The sequence below is a fragment of the Telmatherina bonti genome (genome assembly GCF_933228915.1).
Source record: "Telmatherina bonti genome assembly, chromosome: 3".
Lineage (NCBI taxonomy): Eukaryota > Metazoa > Chordata > Actinopteri > Atheriniformes > Telmatherinidae > Telmatherina > Telmatherina bonti.
This window is the reverse complement of record NC_136621.1, coordinates 2161263-2171644: the sequence shown is the minus strand read 5'-3', so window position 1 is coordinate 2171644 and position 10382 is coordinate 2161263. Positions and strand designations below refer to the sequence as shown.

The 10382-nt window shown below is 42.1% G+C and overlaps 1 protein-coding gene across 1 annotated transcript; it reads right to left on the bottom strand.

Annotated features, from left to right (window-relative positions):
• Nucleotides 1-1467: 1467 nt before the first annotated feature.
• Nucleotides 1468-9536, bottom strand: calhm1b (calcium homeostasis modulator 1b; the record flags this gene model as incomplete). The annotated part of the gene is made up of 2 exons (XM_079238247.1): nucleotides 1468-3496; nucleotides 8991-9536. The coding sequence occupies 2 exons, from the start codon at nucleotides 9534-9536 to the stop codon at nucleotides 2984-2986; spliced, it is 1059 nt and encodes a 352-aa protein (XP_079094373.1). The 3' UTR covers nucleotides 1468-2983.
• Between the last annotated feature and the right edge of the window lie 846 nt (nucleotides 9537-10382).

Below are 10382 nucleotides of genomic sequence, written 5' to 3'. Positions count from 1 at the left end.
ACACACACTCACACACACACTCAGACACACACACACTCAGACACACACACACTCAGACACACACTCAGACACACACTCAGACACACACACACACACACACTCACACACACACTCACACACACACTCAGACACACACACACTCAGACACACACTCAGACACACACACTCAGACACACACACACACACACACTCACACACACACACACTCACACACACACTCACACACACACTCAGACACACACACACTCAGACACACACACTCAGACACACACACTCAGACACACACACACACACACACTCACACACACACTCACACACACACTCAGACACACACTCAGACTCAGATAGACCAGCTATGTGACATAGTAAAATATGTGACACGCCCCCCCCCCCCCCCCCCCCCACCCCCCAAACAGCCCCTTCCCCAGGAGGAGAACAGCTGCTGGGTAAACTGTGAGACGGTCAGGGGGAGTGCTCCTCCACTAATCCCCAGGGCTGAAGGGAGGGGGGACCTCAGTGGGATGACCCCCCCCCCCCCATTGACTAACAGCTGGATTGACGGCACAGATGTATTAAAGAGGACTTGGGACTCTGCAGACTTTGCTGGGTGTGTAGAAGTGGAATAAAACCCACCGTTCTGCTGTTCGCTCTGGGCTGCACTCTCCAAAATAGAGGAACAAGATGAGGACATTTCTGTACCTATCGGTACATTTTAAAGAAATGTTCTCTCAAAAGTACAATACTGGTCTTTAAGAGACCAGAAGCACCTTCAGAGTAGGAAAAAGGGTTCAAAATGACATAAAGTACAAATTTGTACCATTTTGACCATAAGGGTACCTGCAGGGGGGGTTGGGGAACTGGGGATCTGGGGGGCGGTTGTGGTAAAACATCAGCGTACCACGTCTTTCTGAAGAGTTTGCAGTGTGTACAGTGTCCTGGTTGTTTATGTCGCGACTCGCGGAGTAAAAGCTGCAAACGAGATGCAAATGCTGAGATGGAAATGCTTCGGCCGCCACAAGACTTTGTTTTTGCATAAAACTTTAACTCATCATGTTTTCATTCTTCTCAGTTTTCTGCTCTGAGCTGCAAACAGACTCAGGAATGTGTGTTCACACAGCTTTATCAGCTAAAACAGCCATGAGGACAAGCAGGCATCAACCGGAGAAAGCCGGATAGACTTTCCATCTGTGGAAGCTCGTCTCGCCTCGTGGGAACAGGCTGAGGGAATTCAGCTTTTTCCCGTCACACAGAACACCTTTTACTTTGCATTTCATGCTGTGGGAAGCTTTCTGAGCGCGTCAGACCTCCAGAAGCTCTCCAGCCAGTCAGGGTTGGGTCAGGCCGAGTCTCGCAGGGCACATTTTCAATCATCCTTCATCATCTAACAAAGTTTGAAGAAATTCAAGAAGAAAAAACAGGTTTGAGGATAAACAGACTTTATATAAATCATATTTTTGAGTCCATTTTTTTCCTTTTGAACTCTGTACTGGGTGCAAAGTACAGCCTGGAAAGCGTTGTTTCATCATATTTCACATCAGAAATGTCTGATCCTCTGAAACAGCAGCTTAAAAAACACAACTAAGCGCTGCACAACATGTTTCCATGTTCAGCCTTTCATTGGACGGAAAAACAGCATTTAAACGTCTTATTATTTAAAAGTCTGAGCTAAATCTAAGACTTGCATTCCCTCCTGCAGCTAAAGAGGGTTTCAGGATGCAAACGGAGCTTTTTAATCCAATGACAAACAAACTCAACGTGGTTTACACTGAAAAACAAGATTCTCAATCTGGAAAAACGACAGAAAGATCAGACAAGAAGTCGTATGACGTAACAGAATCTCAGTCAGTAGAGTTCATCACATAAAGGACGGGAACATGGCACTTCATCCAACGGTAATATGTTCACATTTGCACGTTTAGGAAGGAACTCTGGTCGCTTTGTGACGAATAAGCTGCATCAGGCTCCTCTGTGCTGGTCTTCAGGAGCCTTCAGGTCTCATCAGCCTGCAACCTTTTCTCCTTTTGCCAGGACTCAGACGTGCTCTGTGAAATTTTCAACCACTTAAAGGGCTCCCGCAGCTGGAAGACATATACTTATCTGTCTGGTAAAATGCTGCGACAACATTTCTGTTTAAATCTGGACTTTTACAAACCTCCATTTGTTTTTTTTTCTGGGACAATGTGGTCCTTCATCCTGCAGAAAGTCCTCTTTCAGGCCGAACCCTGAACCCTGAACCCTGAGCCCTAAGCTGGCCTCAGGTCAGCTCTTCTCACACACAGTCATGTGCAGACTTTGTCCACATTTAACTCAACTGCAGTTTTTCCACATGAAACATGATTTTAGAATTTGCAACACTCCACTTAGAGATGGCTTCAGTGCCGTGGCCAGAGCTCACACGGATGGAAGAGGTTTCAATAAGTTTTGCACATGAAATGTGGCAAAGTTGCTGAATTATTCGTTTGAGACTTTGAGCCATAAATGCTACATTGTTTTTCACTTATTAGTAATGATCAAAAAGGTGAAGATCAGCGTGCAGACAGGTAGTCGATCAGCAAGTGTCCCCTACGAGACAAACATCCATCTCCAACAGTGGGCGTGTTTGGAGCTGCTCATTTCAGCCACCTCTCCGCCTGGAGCTATGGTCAAACTGGCTCATCACCAGCGCGTTAGCAGTGTTCTGCAGGAGTTTGTACTGGTAAAGTTAGCATTGGAGCAACTGACGGTCTAAAGCCTAACCCCCAAGACGCTGCTGAACTACTCTCAACTTTAAGCAACAGCAGCAACTAAAACTAAGCTTTATCAGCCCAGCTACGTTCATTCAGACGTATTCTAGACTTTACTCTGAAATCTAATATTTAGTTTTAGAATAATCTCCATTCTACTTAAACAAAAACGTTACATTTGTTAACACATTGTCCTTTCTGGAGTAAAAGAGCTGCTGAAACAGCAACGCTCCTCCGTCTTTTCTTTGCCTCTGGACCCTTCAGACCTTACTATAGTACACCGCCCACTCCTTTTTCTCCGTGTCATGGCTGTGTCCCCTCGCAAAACCATTTACTGCTCCGTTCAGATTTCCATTCAGTTTGTCACTGGGTTCTCCGTCAGTTTGGTCCTTTCTCAGAGCCAAAGCTGGCTTACAGGTGTGCCAGTTCCATAACACCTTGTTCATGTCGTCCTGCGCCCGGATACCTAGGAGCTTGTCCTCATCACTTTTCTTCTTGTCTTCATCTTCCTCTTCAGTGTCATCCTTGTGGGAGCCTTGGTGGTGGATGCTTCGCATCTCTCCACTGATGTTCTCAAAGTATTGGTGGATGCAAACTTTAGCAAAGCTCTTGGCGTGCTCCTTGCAGGTCTCGTCAAACATCTTGCGTTCAATGTCAATATAATGAGACCAGTACTTGGTTTTGAGGAAGGCCGCTTGGGTGAAGCAGGGTCGAATAGCTCGAACCAGAAAAGCCGTGAAGGTCATCATGAGTAAAAACATCCACCCACATGCCTGTAAAACAGAAAAATGACATTTATTGCAGAAAATTTGCCTCCAGGCAAAGTTACAGCCCAAAGTGGAAATAATGCTAAACTGAACCTGACTCTACGGCTCCTTCAGACACGACTGCTCCAGCTCTCCATTACCACCAGGGGAATAGAAAAACGCTTGTGGCCCTGGGTTTAGTTTCTGCTGTTGGCTTTAGCTTCAGTAGCCAAAAGGTCTGTCCCGTTTGTGGAAACGGACCCGTTGTAAAACAGATCATTACGAGTCGGTAAAGACGACAGTTCTGGCACAACATCCTGTTGCTGGCTGGATTTGGGCCTTCCCACGTTACTTTCAGCCAATCAGCACTTGTTGCATTATGAGCTGTGTGTGTGTGTGTGTGTGTGTGTGTGTGTGTGTGTGTGTGTGTGTGTGTGTGTGTGTTTTAGGACTGCCCACTCATGATGTGTCATGCTCTGAGAGCTGATTCTTTGCAGGGAATAAAAAGTCTTCGCTCGCATCGAGTGAGAGCTGGCTCCTTCTTTAGACGGTGGAACTACTCAGTGTGCAAGCACTTTGATTACAACATGGTATGACTGAAAAAAATCTGCTACATTATCCTGCTAAACTCTTTCTGTTCACTCAAGTTTTCAGATAAATGTCCTGGAAAGGAAGGCTGAATATTTCCATCTAAACTGTGGAGCAGTAGAAATAAAGTATCAACATATGAAAATACTCATGCAAGGTAGATGTACTTAAAAAGATCTTAAGTGGGCATGTTTGTTTAATCTCCCAAGTGCTGAATGCTTCAGTTTTGTTACATAACATGCAGGGAAAAGGAACTTACATCTGATTTAAGTTGACTTCCACATTAAAAACATCTTTTTCCTCTCACTAACAAGCCTACACAGCCAGCTAGTGTGAACCAGACTCAGGAGCTTTCTTTTGTCGCTTCCTTATGTCACTTTTTTATGTTGCTTTCTTACGTCACATTCTTATGTTGCTTTCTTATGTTGAATTCTTATGTTGCTTTCTTATGTTGCTTTCTTATGTTGCTTTCTTATGTTGCTTTATTATGTTGCTTTCTTACGTCACATTCTTATGTTGCTTTCTTATGTTGAATTCTTATGTTGCTTTCTTATGTTGCTTTCTTACGTCACATTCTTATGTTGCTTTCTTATGTTGCATTCTTATGTTGCTTTATTATATTGCTTTCTTATGTTGCATTCTTATGTTGCTTTATTATGTTGCATTCTTATGTTGCTTCTTATATTGCTTTCTTATGTTGCATTCTTATGTTGCTTTCTTATGTTGCATTCTTATGTTGCTTTATTATATTGCTTTCTTATGTTGCATTCTTATGTTGCATTCTTATGTTGCATTCTTATGTTGCTTTATTATGTTGAATTCTTATGTTGCTTTATTATGTTGCTTTCTTATGTTGCTTTCTTATGTTGCATTCTTATGTTGCTTTATTATATTGCTTTCTTATGTTGCATTCTTATGTTGCTTTATTATGTTGCTTTCTTATGTTGCTTTCTTATGTTGCATTCTTATGTTGCTTTATTATGTTGCTTTCTTATGTTGCATTCTTATGTTGCTTTATTATATTGCTTTCTTATGTTGCATTCTTATGTTGCTTTATTATGTTGCATTCTTATGTTGCTTCTTATATTGCTTTCTTATGTTGCATTCTTATGTTGCTTTATTATGTTGCATTCTTATGTTGCTTCTTATATTGCTTTCTTATGTTGCATTCTTATGTTGCTTTATTATGTTGCATTCTTATGTTGCTTCTTATATTGCTTTCTTATGTTGCATTCTTATGTTGCATTCTTATGTTGCTTTCTTATGTTGCTTTCTTATGTTGCATTCTTATGTTGCTTTCTTATGTTGCATTCTTATGTTGCATTCTTATGTTGCTTTCTTATGATGCATTCTTATGTTGCTTTATTATGTTGCTTTCTTATGTTGCATTCTTATGTTGCTTTCTTATGTTGCATTCTTATGTTGCTTTCTTATGTTGCATTCTTATGTTGCATTCTTATGTTGCTTTATTATGTTGCTTTCTTATGTTGCATTCTTATGTTGCATTCTTATGTTGCATTCTTATGTTGCTTTATTATGTTGCTTTCTTATGTCGCATTCTTATGTCGCTTTCTTATGTTGCTTTCTTATGTTGCATTCTTATGTTGCTTTCTTATGTCGCTTTCTTATGTCGCATTCTTATGTTGCTTTCTTATGTTGCATTCTTATGTTGCTTTCTTATGTTGCTTTCTTATGTTGCTTTCTTATGTTGCTTTCTCATGTTGCTTTCTTATGTTGCATTCTTATGTTGCTTTCTTATGTTGCATTCTTATGTTGCTTTCTCATGTTGCTTTCTTATGTTGCATTCTTATGTTGCTTTCTTATGTTGCTTTCTTATGTTGCATTCTCATGTTGCTTTCTTATGTTGCATTCTTATGTTGCTTTCTTATGTTGCTTTCTTATGTTGCATTCTCATGTTGCTTTCTCATGTTGCTTTCTTATGTTGCATTCTTATGTTGCTTTCTTATGTTGCATTCTTATGTTGCATTCTCATGTTGCTTTCTTATGTTGCATTCTTATGTTCCTTTCTTATGTTGCATTCTTATGTTGCATTCTTATGTTGCATTCTTATGTTGCGTTCTTATGTTGCTTTCTGTTGTTGCTTTCTTCAGGCAGAGGGGAGCCTGCATGTCCTGAGGGGACGCTTCCAGCTGGATACGTTCAGGACTCATGTGCCGGGTGGAGACCGACGTGTCTGGCAGTTCTGTCCTCTGAGGATGTGGAGGATGTTTACAGCTTTGGATTATTGGTGATCGGGATTCTGCTGATTGGCGCTGGTGGAGTCCTGATCTACCTGAAGACCCGTGAGATTCTGGCAACAACTGGCAGGGTGCCTGAATTCTGTAACGGTATGTGCCGGGCTAGCAGTGACTCTGGCGTTGACCGGACTCGACCGTAAGCAGGACGCCAGTCTGGCCCACACTGGTCATTTGGCCGCGGTCCCGGAGCTGGTCCGCAGAATCGACAACAACATTGAGAAGATGTTTGCTAGAATCGGTGAAAGTTGACCCCCCCATTTGGCTGTTTGAAGCTGCCTGTCTCCGATCAGCTATGGACTCAAGGCCGAGGGCAAATTGTTTTCCTCGCCTGGAACCCAAACAACAATCATATCTGGATTCGGCTTCCCAGCGGCCTTGGACCGGCGCAACCCCCCCTGGGAACGGAAGAAGACATGTTCATAGACGCTCTGTCCCCCTCCTCATCTACCCTCAGCCCCCTCCCTCATGACTCACCGCCTTCCTGGATTTTGTGTGTCTTGTTTAGTCCGTGCTTCAGTGTATGAAGTTTTTCTTTCTCTGTATTTTCAGACTGTGTCTTCCTGGCGCGGCCCGGAGTTACATGACCTTTTTTTTTGCCCTCGACCCCCTATGATCCGATTGTATCTCTGTTCTTATCTATTGTATGGCAGCGCTGTAATAGCTGCATGGCCTGAGCTTAGCTCAGTTCTGTTTTGCTCTTTTGTCATGAATGTTACATGTCTGTATGTCTGACCTTGGACGAGCTGGCTTGTACTCTGAATTTCCCCTCGGGGATGAATAAAGTATCTTTGATTTGATTTGATTCTTATTATACTTTCTTGTGTCACTTCCTCGTGTCACTTTCTTATGTCGCATTCTTATGATCCTTTCTTTTGTCGCTTCCTTATGTCGCTATCTTATGTTGCTTTCTTATGATGGATTCTTCGGTGGCCTTATTACGTCGCATTCTTATGTCGCCTACTATGAGGGCTACTGTGATTCACGGGGCCAGTGTTTTCCTGCTCCAGCTCATCTGACTCATTTTAAAGTCAACAGTCTGTTAACTTCTGCACAAGGACTCATTCATATGATTCAGGTCGCTTTGCATCAAGCAAAGTGTCTCCTGCAGTGCCTACACTCTCAAAAATAGAGGTACAAGATAAGGACATTTCTGTACCTATAGGTACATTTTAAAGAAATGTTCTCTCAAATGTACAATACTGGACTTTAAGAGACCAGAAGCACACCTTCAGCGTACGAAAAAGGGTTCAAAGTGACATAAAGTACAAATTTGTACCATTTTAACCATAAGGGTACCTGCAGCATTGAAAAATGTTTGTCGTGACAAAAACTATTATGAGCAGCAGTGCTTTAAGTGGGCCGGTATGCAGCGGTACACAGTACCGGCAATTTTAAATTTTATCCTTTTGCGTACCGGGACTATTTTTTACAGCGTGTAGTGCATACTGGGACTTTTACCAGCTTTTCTTCAGCAATCAGTATACTCCCCTACGACTTCACCACATATTACAACTTATATTTGATGATTTTATTTTTTATTTTTAATTTTTAAAAAGTCGCCTCAAAAGAAATGTATTGTTAAGACCGGTTTAGACGCACAACACTTGCTGTAGCCCACAATGTCAGTATTTTGAGTTTTTGAAGATTATTTCTAGATTAAAGATACGATAATATTGCTAAGTGGAATGGACCAGACCTAATGCTGTGAAAAACATAAAAAACGTAACTTGATAAGGTGAGGTTGAACTTGATAAGGTACAAAAATAGACCAGAACTGAAGGGTACAGAAATGTCTCTCAAAAGAGTACACCCCCAGCGACAAGCATTTGTACCTTTTTCGGTACAAGCTGGTACCTCTATTTTTTAATGACTCTGCTGGTCTTAGCCTGTCTTACTGAGGTAGCTTTTATCCTGTCACACCATGTCTGTTAGCTGCTATGTATAAGGATTCCACCAGGAGGCACACAAGCAAACTTGGTTTGTACACTTCAGGGTTTGCAAAATATAAAGTAGAAATTTTGAGACCATAAAAACTGTTAGTGTTGGTTCATGTTTAGATGATATCAGATGAAAACAAGTGTGATTAGAGCTGGTCAAATTCAATTAAAATTTCTGAATTTCTCTCATGTTCTTGCACATTTATGACTCCTGCTGTGCAGCTTTGTTTGCAGTCAAGATGCCACGTGAAGGTGAGTGCAGAGGAAGTGTGGAGGCAAATGTAACCAGATATTCAGAGTATTTCCTTTAGTCGCTCCTAATACTACCAGCTATCCTGCAGCTGTCACCCTTTCTGCAGTCATAGTAAGTCAACACTACCTAACTGTACCCATCATGCTAATGCAGAACTTTGGTACAGTCTGAGCTCAGCATTGCGCCCTGTGGTGGAATCCTTCTGCAACAAGCATAGCATGCTGGCAAAGTATGTGAACAAAGACCAATGGCCTGATGCGTGACGTTAGCACATCTTGGCCCTCGATAAGAATGTGAATTTGTAAATATTTTACACTGAAACAGACCTTGTCAGTCTGTACAAGGTCAGCTCCAAAGAGACTCCATGGGTCCTTGCTAACATACAGTGGCTGTGCCGTTTCCAGGTTTTTTCATGAAGACTAGCTTATGATTTTTTAAAAAAAAACAACTCTCTAACCAGGGTATATAAAGAAACTTTCACTTGCCTGTGATATACACTTGATGTACCTTGATGCTGCCACTCTTACATCATGATGCTCAAACAGGTCTTTGCAGGGGATCTTTGCCAGCAGTTTGATCTTCTCCGTCTCTGACAACCCTGCGATCAGACTACGATTCGCAAACTTTTCAATATCCAAGTTGATGCTGAAAGCACAGAGGAAGCTCTTCCCATCCATGAGCGTGACAGACACCCACACTGCAGGTGCAATCAAGGATCTCTGAGTGATTGAACAGAACATGTAGCGCAGGACTGCTGGGTCCTTTGTGCGTTTCCCAGTTGGTCTTTTCCACTCCTCAGCTAGCACAGACACATTGTTGTTCAATACAAAACCTAACAAAAAGAACCATATAGGAGGAATAATAAGCAGGCCAATCCCATAGGTGTAATTATATTCTGGCATACAGGGGCAGCTGAACTCAAAGGCAGAGTACATTTGGGCACTTGCTAGTGCCATAATACCACAGATCCCATTCATAAAGGACTCCTGATTTGACTGGAGAAACTGGAACATCATCCGGAACTTATCCATCTTGTGAGATGTGCTGGACCTTCGGTTCAGATGCTTGTTAAATCTGAATAGAAGCACAAGTTGAAGAAAGATGAGCGAAGAAATGGAATCACCCCGAATCACATCCTTAATAACAGCTTTGATAATTATGTTTGAGCCAACACTGTACATCTGGTTCCCAAGCGCTGACAAAGCCACAAATAATAAACCATTTTCATTCATTTGTGAAACTGTTAAGTTTTCTTGTAAAGACAATTCAGCTGATGTTCTCTGTCGTTTCCAGATGATGACAGGCTGAGAAAAGCATCAAAGTTCCTCCCTGGTCTGGGAACAAAGCGAGGAACCAGCATGCTCAGAAAGCACATTTGGATTCTTCTTCTTCACACATGCAGATAAAAATACAGAGTTGATCTTTCATAGCTACTGATCTGATCACAAACATCACAAACTCACCTTTTTACTGAAGCGTAGACAAGCTGATAAAAAGAGGCAAAAAAAATCCTAAAATGACAAAGTCCACGGTGATTAACTGGTGTTTCCGTATGTACACGGTGCGCTGTATCCCTGGCCGACTGCGATGTGGTTCTGGAACTCTCTGGTGATGTTCCAAGCCAACCCAGGCGTCTGTCATCGTGCCCCTCCCTTTACAGGCACCTGCATTAGTGTGATGGAACAAAAGATTCTCATTCAATGCAAACCTGTTACATACTCAGAACACACATAGTTTCCATTCTGCTTCTCCATGCTTCACATGCGCGTATTTATTTAGTTCTCTGAAATGAAAGTGCTTTGTTTCTGTCCTAATCCAAGGTGATCATCAAGGGTGCAGTGTTGTTCGTGTGTTGCTCCGACCATCCAAATATGCAA